The 15,987-nt window shown below is 42.0% G+C and overlaps 1 protein-coding gene across 5 annotated transcripts in view; it reads right to left on the bottom strand.

The window, feature by feature from the left end:
* LOC309823473 (transducin-like enhancer protein 1) overlaps window positions 1–15,987 on the bottom strand; it is an 89,768-nt gene that overhangs the window by 33,620 nt on the left and 40,161 nt on the right. For 3 of the 5 annotated variants that reach the window (XM_082655781.1, XM_082655784.1, XM_082655782.1), the window contains exons 7-8: window positions 11,426–11,630; window positions 10,671–10,687 (exon numbers count right to left, since the gene is read on the bottom strand). In XM_082655781.1, the coding sequence (XP_082511907.1) occupies window positions 10,671–10,687; window positions 11,426–11,630 (222 nt within the window). Of the gene's footprint in view, window positions 1–5,020; window positions 5,104–5,496; window positions 5,603–10,670; window positions 10,688–11,425; window positions 11,631–15,987 lie in introns of all 5 variants that reach the window. The other 2 variants (XM_082655785.1, XM_082655783.1) reach the window with 2 other exon arrangements.

Genomic DNA, 15,987 nt, shown 5'->3' with positions numbered 1-15,987 from the left:
AATGCCAGGAGGCTTACATAAAAGCAGCAGGGAGGGACCAATGCAATTCAATATAGAGAAGCTCAGAATAACGTCTTGAGCTCAGTGTGGGGCTGAAAGGTGAGCTGGCTGGATCCCTGAACTAATTACATTGGTAAATATCTGCTAAAAACTAACCCCTCTGACCCAGACCCACAGCCTGACAGGTCGCAGGAGACTTAACAAAACTGCAAAGTGCTTACATGCTGGGGAGGGGAGAAGCAGCTTGAGCTCATGTGGAAAAAGTGTCCATACACACCTGTCTGTCTTCTAGATTATGTCAGCCCCCAAGTCTCCTCCTCCAGACTCAGACCAGATACATTAAGGTCAAGGCTGTATCATATTCAACTTGACATCTACCCACTTGCCCAGCAGAATGTAGCATAGAGTCGGTGTCCACTCACAATTTAAAAGTCTCTTTCCCCGGGGTCCCCTGTGTAGCCCTCCTGCTGTAATTAGCAGGGGGCATCCAAACCACTCAGCCATCCAAAGACAGCTTTTTAATGATCTGATTTTTTGAATGTCAAGTGGTACTGCGAACACAAAAGTAAATGACACGCCTATTAGGAACAATGCAATTTCTGCTAGAAACAATAACGTTTCTCTGGCTGGACCTGTGAGCCCGTCAAGCTTTGAGGCTTCTGCGTCTCCATATCAGAAGTTAAATTCCCGTTTGAGCAGCTTTAGTGAGGCCTGTAATCTGAATGCGTTTTGCAAAGCTCTGAAAGTTCTTCTAAATTTAGATGGGGCTGATAATTAGCACCCTTGCTTATCTGAAAATTGGCTCCATTCAGATGGAAGATTGAGACAAGTTACAAAACAAAATGTCTCATCATACCTTTGATGCTGTACAACTGATTCAAAACAAGGCAGCAAAGAGTATGGGCGGCAGAGGCCTGGGAGAGCCACAGTCCAGAGTCAGGGGGTGCCTGGCTCACGCTGCAGCCCCAACAAAGACGAACCACTTTCTTTTATCCTTGTTCCCATGAAACTTGCTTGCTGTGTGTAATTGTCCCTGACATCCTCCAGCCCTGACACTGCTTTCATTGTTGTTCTTGACTTAAGCAAATAGTTCCAGCCTAATGGACTTCATTTGCTGTTGGCAACAAAAACAGTCTTGCTTAACTACTGCCTAGGTGACCCTAATCCTCTCGGCTACCTCACTTGCTCACCAGAAATCCAAAAGTGACTACATGGGTAGTACTGGACGTCTCCTAATACCATTAAGTCTTCTTCCCTCATGCTGCGTTTTGTTCTCACATACCGTCTTATGTTCCTCAGGGCTCAGAAGTGGAATACAGTCATTCTGATGGTTGTTCTGAGCCACTTTACACATATTTTGAGAATGCGTACTGACTGAATATCCTTTGGATCCTTCAAAATTTAGGGTTTTACCTTGATTTGTTAGATTTGAACGAGAAGACAGACTCAAATTTAACGTTAAAATTTAATATTTAATCAACATTTAAATGTTGATTAAAAGCCTGTTTGTGAAAGAATAAAACTGAGGTTGCTTCGCTTTAAGTTACTGAAAAAGTCATGCATTCTAAACACTGAAGATAATTAGGACCAAACTTCTCAAGACGCCAAAGCAACCTTAACACATATCCACCCTCTTCACCCTCCTCAGTTTATCTAGAGGATGTTCAGAGGGGAAGGCAATTTGCCTAAAGTCAAGAAGCACTATCCATTAAGGCAACTCGCCTGTGCTCCCGGAAGAAGTGATTTTTAAACTCAGTTTATACACATCAAATACTTGGACCCAAATACTTGACCCCCAAATACTTCCCATTTAAAAGTCACATTGGCTCTTTAACCTATTGAGCTTAATATTCTAATGTGACATAATAATGCCTATTGCATGCTATCTCTGATTGCCCCCACCTCCTAATCACAGACACATCTTGATTTACTTGGTTAGAGGCCCACCATAACAAAATTGTGAACATTTAAAAAAAAAAAAAAAAAAGAACATTTTACAGCCTACTTTTAAATGACCTGAAAACAGTCCCGAGTTCCTGGCTTTCCACTCATGAATCCTGCCCAAGGTGCACACTAACAGAGACCCCAGCAGAGAGCAACAAAGCAGCCCAGGTACTCACAGCACTGGCTTCATGCCACATCGACCACCAAGAATAGAGGTTCCACAGACCTATTTGCTGCTGCAGCCTTCTCTTCCCAGAGTCCGTATCTTGAAAGATATGTATCGACCAAACAGCGTTCATCAAGTAAAATTCCCCTTTCAAATTTTTATTTGCCAGAGTTTTTTAATCAACATGAGAATTAGTGTTACCACACTGACTGCTATACTCTAATTCTAGCCAAGAAACTTGATGTTTTATTTCTCCTTGCAGCTGGTAAAAGTTAATCATCTCCCAGACTTTTTCAAACGCTGTAACTATTGGGCAGACTTCTACAAATGTTCTGAGAACTGGGATTTCCAGATTGTATATAAGTTTTCCTTTGTTTAAAAATTTTCTTAAGAACCAAACAAAATCATCTTATTTACCTTATGTCTTCTACAAGAACTCAAAGTACAAGTCTTATACAGCCCATGGGGGATATTACAAATCTGAGCATATCAAGATCTAAAAGCCCATTATGTCTTCAAAACAAGCTAAAATTTGAAAACCATGATGATTTTCTGCACCTAACAAGTTGCACACGTTGACGGGAATAGAGCCAAGTAAAACGATAAGGGGAGAGGCAGACCAGACAAGTCTCTGAAGAAAACAAGAGCCCTCTGAAATGTTCAGTACCAGAGACAGAGTGTCCAAAAGACCTGTTAGCCCAACAGGCATGCTTTTCTCTCCATTTATATATATGAGACTACACATGAAATGACTTGATGAGGTGTAAGAACAGAGAAAACGTTATGAACCACAAGAAGGGACCCATCCCTCTTAAAATCTGAAATATCTGAGAACCTAAAACCTCAGTGGGCAACTGCACTGACAACAGACAAATCGTTCACTGTAGTTACCCTGTGCTTCCTGAGGGTCACTTCCTGCACTAACAGTGATGTGATGGTTAAGAACAGGTACAAGGGCTTCCCTGGTGGCGCAGTGGTTGAGAGTCTGCCTGCCAATGCGGGGGATGAGGGTTCGGGCCCTGGTCTGGGGGGGTCCCACATGCCGCAGAGCGGCTGGGCCCGTGGGCCGCAGCTGCTGGGCCTGCGTGTCTGGAGCCTGTGCTCCATGGAAGGAGGGGGCCACGATGGTGAGGGGCCTGCGCACTGCGATGGGGGGTGGCCCCCGCTCGCCGCAGCTGGGGGGAGCCCTCGCACAGAGGCGGGGACCCAACACAGCCAAAAATAAATAAATAAATTTATATATTAAAAAAAAAGAACAGGTACAAGAGTGAGCAGAAAAGCTGCTCAGAAGAGAAAAGAAAAAGTAGGAGGTCTTCCAATATTACAACTGGTGTGCACTCCTTGAGTGGTCAGATCCAGAGCACCATTTCCCAAATAGGTGAACCATGTTTTATAAAAACACACACCAGAACTGTTCCCTGCTGAGTGGGCACATGTTAACTAGAGAGTTGGTGGCAATGTGAACCCAGTGGGTAGAACTGGACAGTGTATTCTCTTAAAGTAAAAATAAACATGCAAACACACAAGTACTGAACCATACCTTCATATAAGAACTTACCATGTAAGCAGAAGAGTCTTTTGAACTTCAAAGAGCATTCAGTCGAATCGGAAGAAAATGTCAAGAGTTGGACCCTGTACCACGTTTGTTCTGACCATTCTAGACAATCATGTTTCTATTTCATGCTCTGAACACCCACCCCCTCAAGACCAAGGTAAAGAGACTCAGCTGCTTTAATATGAATAAAAAATAGTCTTTAAAGTCTTGTTCCAAGAATTTTACTTTTCTTTGGCAATTTAACAGGAATGGTTGTTCATGTATACAGAGGTATCTTGGAAGGTAAACTCCAGAATATATAAAAGAAAGCATGTTTACATTGTCAGTGTGGCCAAAACCCTTTATAAGAGTATTCATGTATCCTTCAACTATCCTGAGACCTCAAAGCAATTCTTCTGCCAACCAAGTCTAAACCTTGAAGCCACCAGCAGCAAATGTGAAAGGAAAATCCGTTCATGGAAACAGCAAAAGCGAGACAGGTTTCCCTAATGTGAAAATAATACACATTATTCAAATGGATTTCTTTAGCTGCCATGCTAATTCCCCTTGGGAATGGTGTCCTCCTCACAGGAAAAGTGTCTGTGTCAGAGGTACAGATTGGAAACTCATGACACCTCATTTATCCTCAGTTACACTAAGGCAGTGGGAACCTAATTTGCTAGCACACTCTACACTGACAATTAACTTCTCGGTGAACATTAAAACAATGAGGTAAGGACGCACCCCATCACATCTCTGCGCCTTCTCATCCACACCTGGTACCAATTAAGCCATCACCCTGTGTGGTACTTCGTGCTGCAGTCCAGTTGGTCATTCAAGTATTCTGTGTGACAAATGCATTTTTAACCTGTAAGATTAACGATCCCCACTTGTCAACAGTGAAGAGTGGAAGCAAGTGGAGACATGTGGAAATGTGGAAATCACATCTTGGAAGACTGGCTGTGAAGCAGGCCTAAAGGGTACATGTCTATTTTTCATATTGTTTAAAGGCAAAATATGTGGAAAAAACAAAAAAACGGGGTGTTCTGGCACCTCGATCTAAGAACGTGGCACTGTCGGGCGCAGACGGGCGACTCAGGATACTCAGAATAAAACGGAGCCAGACATACACACCCAGTGAGTATTTGGGCTGGAAGAAGTACTAAACCACAAAATGCCTTCGGCATCAACTCTCTACATCCACAGCTTGCCCTTCCACCCTCCTTCTCCAGGTAAAACAAAATAAAACCAATAAAAAATTTTGGAGCTCATAACAAATATAACTGTTTAAAACTAATCTTTAAATGACCTCGTAACACCTTCATTCCCCTAATCAGGACCGTGGTCACAGCCAAAATCAAATTTGTATTTCAAACCTTTTCTAGAAGCATGTTTTCGAAGTGCTCTTCATTCTCCAGCCCCCGATGAGATGCTTCTACTGCAAGAAAAGGTCCTGAAACTAGAAAGCACTGGGTCAGGACTTGACTGTGGTATCTGGATATCGGACGCCACTTAACCCATCTCTCCTCATCAGAAAGACCGAGACACAAAGTTTATTGCTTACTGTGTTCTAGAGGGAATACTGAAGATGATGATCAGGCCAAAAGGAAAATAAAAGTTTACAAAATCTGCTCCAAAGGGTGGGCATTAAGGTTTCTAATTACAGAACACAAAATGAAGCCTAAAAAAGTTTGTGGAGGGAGAAAATAGCCTCTACCTGCTTTCTGTTTGTTTAAAGATGCCCTATCCTCACTGAGATCTCAGGGAGGTAAGACCTGAACATTCTCTGGTCACGCACAGGTCCTGACATCCGCCTGGCAAGCTCCGGCCCCACAGCGAGCAGACACCTCACCTGGCACAGGAACACGCCACTCCCGACAAGCAAGAAGCTGCCAGTGCTTTCCTTCCTTCAGGGGGTCACCCTTCTCGTGGCAGTGATGCTGGTTTTCCCAGAAGATCTACGTTTTTAAGCACAGAGTTTTAAATTCTGCCAGAAGAAAAATCTACTGAGGCAACCACTTAAGAAAACTTAATGTTTTCCGCTGTGCCTTAATATTGAGATTTCAGGTGATGCATTTCAGTTTTATCCTTTATCTCCAGGCAATTCCTTGACATGAGTCAGGTCAACAACATTTAGGCGAAAACACCTCCTCCTGGTCCCTGTTTACCTTTGATGAATTCGAGCACCGTGAGACTGATCAAGTTCCTAAGAGGCTGGGATGGGTTTTGTGATGCTGACACACTAAGAATCATTAGGAATGGTCACCGGTCATGTGAGCCCTCACCTCCACAACAGCCTCACACATTTTTTAAAAAGGAAACCACAAGTAACTACGTTGACGGTGACTAACGACGCATCTACTGTTGTCAGGGAGGACTTTCCTAAAGGCTTGCTACGGTATGTCTGACGACTTCCCATTTGCAGTCCCTAAACCCTCACCCTGCAGACAGCCACCATCACCACTTTACAGAAGGATGAGAAATCTTGCCTGTGCAGGCAGAACTCCACTGGGGGCTGCCTTTGTCCAAAACCCATGTTCTTTCTATCACTGTCCCCTTTCCCCCCACACCCACAGTGCCACGGTCCTCAAGAGCCACTGGGAGACGCTGTGACATTCAAAAAAATAAAATTTCAGAAACAGGCCAAGAGTGAAGTATTCCCCAAAGCAAGCCTCACACCTTATTTCCTCCTTGCTCTCTATACTGCTGAGTGTCGTCTTAGAAAAGAGTGAAGGGATGGGTGGTCCGTAACTAGGATCTGGTCCTACCTCTGCCAATAAACTAGTGAAGTACAACAGCTAGAAAAGAAAAAGATAAAGACACCCCCTTACATTAAATAAAGTGATGGCTGTCATAACTACTTTTAAATAAGTTCTAAATGTGAACATAATTTTAGAAATGTTATAGGAATGGCAACAGGGTCCCTCAGAAAGACATGATCTAAATCTCCACCTCTGTTAATTAACTATATGACCAAAGACACCCAACCTCCTTACTTTGGTGTCTTATTGAGAAAATGATGGTGACGCACCATTTTGACCTCTGAAGTAGATGAAAAGTGCTTAGACTTTTCTGGGCCAGGAACCCCTTTGGAGAATTTAATGCATGTTATGATCTCTCCTCAGCACTATGTAAGAGCACTGACCCACTCTGCATACAATTTTAGAGGGGTCCCAGGACCTTCTGAAGTCCACTGGGAACCCGCCTTAGGTCTACAGATCGTCCCTGTCCTAAGTCTCTCCCACATAGCCCCCTCAAGTCTCCTCCCTCTTCCAAATGTTCCAAATAGCGATCACATGAGTTAGATATTTCAGTGCTTTTCGTTCAACACATAATTTGACTTTGACATTAAAAGCTATCACTGCAAAATGGCAGCAAGTAAACGCAGTGCCTCAGCCAGTGCCTGGCACATAGTAAGTGGTCAATAAATATGCAAAATGAATGAGTATTTAAACATCCATTCTACCATTTTTCTTAAAACCCATACAACTCCGTGTCAATTCTCTAACTCCAGGTCTTTCAAGTAGACGTATTTAAAGTGCATTCCCTTCAGCCAAAATTTAGTGCAATTCATCTTTAAATTAATTGGGATATCTAAAGTTTTTATTACTCCTGAAGAAGTAAAGGCTTTTGTTAGGTCATTTTTTTGCTCAGTAGTAGCACTCTGGTAAATAGGCTTATGTTAGGAAAAAAAAAGGTTTGCGAATTAGAAAACAGCCAAACAGCAAAATACACCTCTCAAAAGTTACTAGCTTTATCATTCATCCCTTTCAGAAACAAGAAACTTAAAAATAGTGTCCGTATTTTCTCTCTGTTCTTAGCACCTTTATTTCCTGGGTTTTACATTAAACAGGTTACATTAAGGTTCATTTGTTTTCCTACCATAAAACCTTAAACCAGCAAATGGAATAATCTGTCACTAAAAATAAACATAAACTATCTATGAACCAGTTTTAGACTCACAGATAACAATCCACACACACTCACACTCCCTCCGACATAAGTCCCTGATTTTTGCACTTGATATAAAAAATATGTTTGTTCAACATAGAAGGAAGGGCAGGAAAAAAAAACAAGACTATATGCCAGCCTAGAATTTTTTAGAACTCCTTGGTCTTCTTTATGGCAGAGGTTCTCAGAGTTTGGTCCAAGGACCCTGAGGGTGTCTCTCTGTGGGCAGATTTCTTCCAATACTTAAACCGAAACAATGTATGGCAACAAAGAGAATGCAGAAGCCGAGGAGAATTCAACTGCCCTCTTTTAGGCCAGGCATTAAAGACATCTGCAAATGTGCAAAAAAAACTAAACTACTCTTCCCACTGCAATTTTTTATTTTGGGAAATAGTTATTTTTCATTAAAAATGTTATTTATGCTAACACAAGTAGCTCTTTATCTGTTTAAGTGCAATAAAATGTTTTATTTCTAACCCAGAAAATTTTCAAAATATATGACACACATAAACAAAAGTTCTCTGGGGTCATCAGTTACTTTAAGGGTAAAAGATTCTGAGACCATAAGGTTTGAAAATCGCTGCCCTATAGCCACTGCTCTTAACCCCTCGATGAGTGAACAAACAAAACAGCAGTACAGAGCAATGAACTGACTTTATCTGCCAAGTAAAATTCAACTTCATAATTCAAACCACTTTATTAAACAGATAAGTACTATAATATTTTAGGAGCTAAAAGTACACATCATCTCATTACCCACTGAGTCTCATATTTAATTTTACACAAAGTTTGAAGAGAGCTAGTTAATTTTATGTAACTGCAGCAAAATCCCACTTATACGGACAGTGAACAATTTAATTCCTCTCTACAGACTGAATTAAATTTTTAGATTAAAAATTAGTGTAGTTTCTCCATTTTATATTATCATTACCATGAGTTTTCTGTAATAATTATACAGGAAACTCAGCATATATACTTATTTTGGAAATACTCTTTGAAATTATTATTAAGACTTGACAAAAATTTGGTGTGAAAAAGGAGACATGCAAATAACACATTAAGTAACCATGTATTTTATATTATTTTATAGATTGGTTTATGCAAGGTATCTACCACATTTGGACTTAAAAGTTCAGATTGCTAACTCAACACGGACTTACAAACTAAACAAACTAGACTTGAAAACAATCCACAGCTGCCTGAAACTCAAGAACGATTTAGTACTTCTTTAAGGGTACAACTCATTAACCTTCGTCCACCTCACCCTCACTTCCCCAGTCAAGTTCTTGATTACATCTTCCAGCCAAAATTACACACAGATTATTAGACATACTCAGAAATACAGTCATACCGAGTTATGGAAAAATGCCTCTACAAGCTTAAGTGTGCAAATTCTACTCTCTCCTGCCACTGGCATTTCAGAGAGGCATACACCATGGTATCCCTTCCACAACTGTCTAGAACTCTTGCTAAAACTTTCTGCAGCCTTGTATCTTCTAGTATTTTTGTTGCTTTTCCTTGGTTCTTTGAGAAAGGGCTTGTGATACATGTACCTACATATCCCTACACATCCCTCACTACAGATATATTTCCTATATTACCTTACGTATAGTAAGCATTCAATAAATATACCATGACTTAAGGTGGAACAGTAGTACTGATAACATAAAGTTGAAATCAAGTCTCAAACCTAGAATAAATTCAATAGATTAAAACATGCAGCAGACTAATGCATGTGGGCATTCCCAGCATCATCTTCTGCCATCTCTATTCTCTGGCCCAGGATTAGGGTTTTTAATTTGATACTCTATTGAATGAACATGGCAGAAAAGATGACAATCTACAGGGACATTGAAACAGCAGAACAGAAAGGTCACCTCCATAAATCAGTTTACTTAGGTCCATACTTTCGGAGTAGGTAATTTTATTCCCTAGATCTAATTTTTTTCTCCCCTCTTTTCTCCTCCCAACATTTTCCAAAGAAAACTTACAGGACAAGAATTTCACAACTACCTACCTCATCCTTTCACCATTATCCATTCCACCAATACATCCTGACACATGAAGTAAAACAAAGCTCTGTCCCAAAGAGAATTTTAAAAATAGCTACCGTTCTACACAGAAGGTGTGTGTGGAGGGGTGTCTAAACTTTTCAAACTGAAAAAGTTTACACATCATCCCCCCAAACATAAGAAAGTATCAGAGTGATTTAAAAGTTCAGTATCCTATTTTTTAACAATATTTAGATTGAAGATGATCAAAATACTGCCATGTTCAGAAAGAAGGAAGGAAGGAAGGGAGCAAACACTGGAGGTTATCTGAGCTGAAAAGGGGCCAATTTCTCATTCTGTTTGTTCCACAACATGTAAGAGACGCATTTTAGAGACAGGCCTCCCCACAAGTAACCGGCAGATATGTGTACAGATCAAACGTGCTTTATGTAAAATGAGTAAGATTTAGGCTGGTGGGAAAAAAATGAACTCGATAAGCACAGAGCCCTGTGCACTGAATTTCCTTGGTTTTGAGAGCTTACTCAGACACTCAGTTCTTTGGACTAAAATAAAGTTAAGTTCAAGTTCACACTCCAAGGACAATTATGAAAAGAAAACTAGATATGGAAACCCAGAAACTAAGATGCATTTGCAGAGGATAATGAATGGTTTAGGTAGAAATAACACAATACTAACTAATGTCACATATGGATTGTGACCTCTTGCCTGCAGAACTGACTTAAGATAAAAATGAATACTCTCAAACTACAGGTAAACCTGGACTCGAAGTGCAATGATAAACATATTTTTTAAATGGGTCTGGGGCACATAGGGATCAAAGTGTATTTTCAAGTGAGTAATCATAGCAAACAGCTTTGCCTCCCTCTCACCTGATGGAAGTTTTATATAAAAGACAAAGGGTGGGGGGAAACAGTCATATTTTTTTAAAAAAAAGAAAAACAACAGGTCGCTGAGAGAGAGTAGAATATACGTGTCTGTGCCTGTGTGTTTAAAGAAAGGCGGCTGAGGGTGCACTGCAGGGGGGGAGAACGCGTTTATGTGCAGCAGGCGTCAGGGTACTTACTGTGCCCGGTTCTCTGTCTGCTCCCGAGGTTACCAAGAAACGCACAGACATGCCCGTTCAGACACAGAGGCAAGAACAGAAATAAAAAAAAGGGGGGAATAATTAGAACACAAGCCCCAAACAGTTTTAAAATGGCTTTTATTTATATAAGTCATTGCACATTCCTAATACAGTGATTTCCTGAAAATTACAGTATTTTGTAAACATAAGATTTACAGTTTAACCATACACAAAAGCCTATTTTTTAAAAATTTCTTGACAGAATAAATTACTTTTTTTCAAAAATTAGTCAAGTGCAATTTTGCCCAATATTTAATGCATACTAGAATTAAAGCCTATGAAACTAAGTAGTAACAGATGCAATTATCAAACCTTTCATTTGAACACATTCACTTTCAAATTTAACTTCTTATTTCGCCCCATTTAACAACATTACTTTCTTTGAAAATTACCCAATTAAGCAGTTAACAGTTTTCCATAATATGGTACAGGCCACTGGCATTAATGAGGCAGTTGCCAAGATGTCAAGATGCCTGCCATCTAAAGAGATGGAGAAATCTACAGATGCCCACGTTAACCCCTGAAAACCTCCAGGGTGAACTGTGTTTCAGTGGCCAAGCTGTGCGACAGACAGTTCCTCTTAGCTCATTGTTTGCTCTCTGAATGGGTTGGGGCTCTCTTTAGCGGTGCACAAACTTTGCAGCACTGTAAGAGTGTTAGGGCAAGGTCCTAATCTGGCTTGCCCGGCCTCTCACCTCTGTGGTGCTCTGCATCGTGGTGCTTCTTGTCATCTTTAATTGCCAAGTGAGACTGGCCACTCAGAGCACTAGACAGCGCCAGGAGGCCGGCACTGCCGCCGAGGGGCGGGATTCCAGGAGGCTGAAGTCCCGAAGGGTGAGGGGTGAGGGGCACTGGAGGTCCATGGCCGTGAGAAAGATGCTGAGCTTGCAACTGCTGCTGCTGTTGGTGGTGGTGGTGAGAGAGGAAGAGGAGGGGGGGGGTGGTGGCAGTGGTGGCGGCAACCAGGGAGACAGCAGACGTGACAGGAGAGGATGGAGGAGACAGAACAGGAGGTTCCACACACACACACACACACACACACACACACACACACACACACACACACACACAGAGGAAGGGAGCAAGGAGACAGGGAGGAAAGAGAGAAAAAAATGTGGTTAGCACTTTCAGTCCATCAAAAGCTTTCATCTGCTCAGTTACCTGATATCATATAATCTTGCCAAAACATAATCCTCAGATCGACACTGTCACTTTCTGGCCTAACTCACCCCCTGAAAGTGTAGCTACTGATTATTAGCAAACTTGGATAAGTTAGTAAGCCCTCACACGGTGGTGAGTTCCATCTCTAAGCGCCTCCAAGGATGAAATCCAGTGCGTCATTGAATCTAAGATGCCACAGATTTCAGACTCATTCTGACTTCAGAAAGGTTAAAATAGGGGAGGTGCAGATATGCATCCTAATATACAGAAACTATATTCTCAACTAGTCACCAGTTACTAGGTGACTCCATTGCACCCCAGCATTCTTGCGTTAACTTACCACAACGTTAGGATGAGACAAAACCAAACATTATCTTTAGTTAACAGAACTTAGAAAGCAGGAAGAACTAGCATCTCTCATGTACTTGTGTGCCCTTAGCTCATCAAGCCCTCACAGAATGGAGGAAGTATTGATATTCCCATTTCACAGATGGGGCTCAAGGCACTGAGTTTCTCCCACCAGGTGGCAGGGAAGTGAAGTCAACGTAGGAAGGACCCTCATGGCTGTGCTCTAGTCATGCTACCACCACATACAGAGGGAGCCCTCAGGGAGCCACGCATGTGACAAATGGAAGGAACCTGAGAGACAAAACTTTGTTTATCCCTTCCTTTCTCCTGGGCCCCATGCCCCAAACCCATCCCCCTCCCGTGTGACCCTTCCGTGTCACAGAGGAAAACACCAAGACTCAGGCCAAGAACCTTGCTGAGGAAGGCACTCCCACCAGCTGTGTGGGACTCCAACCATGATGACCAAGTCCCCATTCCCAAATGCCTTCACCTCTATCACTTAACCCATTCCAGAAGTTAGAAACCTGTTCACTTTAGAGTATCACTGCTCTCATATATTTAAGATTTGTTGCAGGAGACGAAAAAGTATCCAAGCAATGGCCCTTGCACCATAAATCTGGCCACATTTCAGCTGTCCAACATAAAACTCGTTTTTGATGAGACAGTAAAAACGATTAAAGCTCAATTTCTAAGGTGTAATGTTAGGAAATTCTTAAGATTCTGATTTGTGCTCACTTCCCTGGGACTCAATTACTCGTTTTATTTATTACACCCTTGCACGTACTGAATATATTAGATCTTCACACCAGATCTTCAGCAATTTCCACCCTGACCACTGATCTTTGACTGAATCCTAAACATTATGCTTCCGGCACTCAAGAGCAAGAGAAAGCAGCATCTAAAAGGCAGAAGTCAGCATCTATAGTCATTTTACAGTAAATTTTCAACCACTCCTAGTACCTTTTTAAAAATCTTTAGGCGCCAACCTTCTCTTTAAACCTCCACTCCTTCCAAAGAGAGCACAGTTCTAATGCGAGGGAAACTGGAAAAGGGGTGAGGTCAGAGCAGGCAGCATTAATAGTATTCTTGGAAAGTATTTATAAACTACTCATTCACCATTTGAGATCATAATAACAACTTCTTTATGCATAAAATCACCTTCCTGTCATCCCAAAGACACTAATTCTTGCTCCGTCACCTTTTAAGAGCTTGGCAGTAGCAGGACATAAAACTGAAGGAGCTGGCAGCAGCATCACGGTCCACTAGGCATGATCATTAGCACTTAATTAGGAACTAGACACCTGCCATAAGAAATGTGCTCGGAGAAAGATGAGGAACAGGTCTGCCCTACCAGCGATTACTATCATTACTCAGAGTGAAAGCAATGTCCGGCTTCTTGGGGGGAAAGGCAGTGATGCATACACAAGCGGGTGCGGTGGGGTAATTAAGCACGGCACTGATTAAAGAAGATGAGAGAGGCTAAGCAGAGGGGAAGGAATTTAACTATAGGGTGGAGGGTACCAACCCTATCACCCTTCCCTGCACCCCACCCCCAGTCCCCCTCTAACGTTCCCCCCCAAACGGAGACACCAAAACACAACTCCAGACGTGTGATTTTATGTTAGAGCAAAGGCAGTCTCAGGTGATATTTGGATATGCTAGAAGGAAGCAGCTTTTCTGCCAAGCCCAAGTTGGTTTTTGGAAAGATGAACTGGAAAGCATTCTCTGATGTACTATTGAAAAGAAAGACTAAGCTTATAAAATAAAGGGGCTTTGCCACAGCTGTGAAACAGACCTGCAAAGTTAAACTCAACCTTCAGGCAAATAGCTCTCAACAGGGCTATCCAACAGCCTAATTGGCCATGAGTAAGTCCCACCTCTAGCCTGCTCTAGCTTTCCAGGCCCCTTGAAGAGATAGCTCACTGCCCATTATTAGAGGCAATTAGGTTCTTCCATCCTTAGCTTGGTGATCTTGAAAGCTCCTTCTTCCTCCTTTTTTTTTAAAAAGCATAAATCCTATCACAAAATGAAAGGAGTACTAAGTAGGTAGCGACAGGATGAATCACAGCTATTGAAGATGCTGAGGACCCAAGAAACGTGGATACTGCTGCCTCACATTCTCCTTCTTTATCCTACCATGCAGTGCCCCTAGATAATATTTCCAGCTTCCTTATCTGGCCTCAGCTCGGAATACACCAGAGGGAGGAAGGGTGGGCCGGCATAATGGCTCCCATTTCACAGATGAAAGAGTGGCTTGCCGTGGGGCTCATAGCCAGAACAATGATTGCAAAGCTTTTAGTCCCCAGAACAGCATTTTTCCTGTGACCCCAGCAGCCCAGTCCTGTTCACAAGGGATCCGTTGCAGACCTAGTGTTCCCAAGCAAGGGGAAGGAAGAGGGCAATCTCTTTCTCCACCGAGGACCTCACGTTTCTCCCTTCCCAGGTAAGGAGATACTCTTGAGGGTATGCAATACTGCACACCCAGAGACAATCCACATTCACTATTGGGCATTTACCCGGAAATAAAACCATCTTCACGATGCAGCCTCATCAGCAGTGACAGATGGGAATTTGTTCTTAGATTTATGACTCACGAGTGCCATCCCTCCAGTCCCCACTTTCCGATACCCTACATCTGAAAAAGGAAAGTATCTTTTGCTCTAGCTCTCGCCCAAGGAAGCCGATAAAGAAGAATCAAGCTGAAACAGATAGTTCTGGCTTCTCTCAGAAGAAGATGCTTAATAAGTAATAAGTGTTATTTCTAAGATAAAATATTTATTGAAATGAACAGAGGGCCCACATCCAGGAGATTGAAACAACTGACTCCCAAAGGGCAGCCCACTTGCCCCATGTGTCCTAAAGAACATTTTTTTCTCAACACGGCTTACCTGGGACAGACTAGTACTCATCACCTTCACCAAAAGGAAGAAACATGAATGTTACTTAAAAATATATGGTACAAGAAAAGAGATCCTGACATTGCTATATAGCCAGCAACACATCAAAAAATCCAATGGCTCCGTCAATTAGGGGAATTTACATGAATCAGTCCTCCATAGACCCAAACCTACCCAAATCATCGGGGAAACTGTAAAATGTTTCTCAACGTGACAGCAAGGCTGGCTGGGAAAATTCAACCTTCTACCCATTCATTAGCTTGAACTAATTATTAAACATTTTCTTTAAGTTAATGCTTATAGATTTATACACCACAGAACACATAAGCAACACAGTTTATAAAGCTATCAGAAAAGGCATTTCTGATGAACAATGGTGGTTTGGGGCAATATGTATCAATCTAGACTGGTAGCTCTTAAACAATTTCAACACCACTTTCCCCACCCCTGGGACATTTGGCAACATCTAGAGACATCTGTGGTTGTCACAACTGGGAGGGAAAGACGAGTAGAAGTGTTGCTGGCATCTAGTAGGTAGAGGCTGGGGATGCTGTTAAACGTCCTACAATGCACCGGACAGCCCCCAGCACAGAGAACTCACGAGCCCAAAATGTCAACAGTGCTGAGGGTGAGAAGTTCTGGTCTCAATCTAAGCTGGAATTCTGTCCCATTACATTAGAAACCATGTTCTTATATGCCAAAGGACTTGCCAAATTGTTGCTTAAAAACCAGAAGTACTTTAAAATATTAACTTTTCACTGTCCCTTCCCCATCGAGTACCCTGTCACAGCTCAAAAAAATGAGCCTCTGCTTCCTAATGCTGACTCCACTAACAATTCAAAACAAAACAA

The sequence above is a fragment of the Grampus griseus genome (genome assembly GCF_964374135.1).
Source record: "Grampus griseus genome assembly, chromosome: 6".
In the NCBI taxonomy this organism is placed as follows: domain Eukaryota; kingdom Metazoa; phylum Chordata; class Mammalia; order Artiodactyla; family Delphinidae; genus Grampus; species Grampus griseus.
This window is presented reverse-complemented; position numbering and strand designations above follow the sequence as displayed.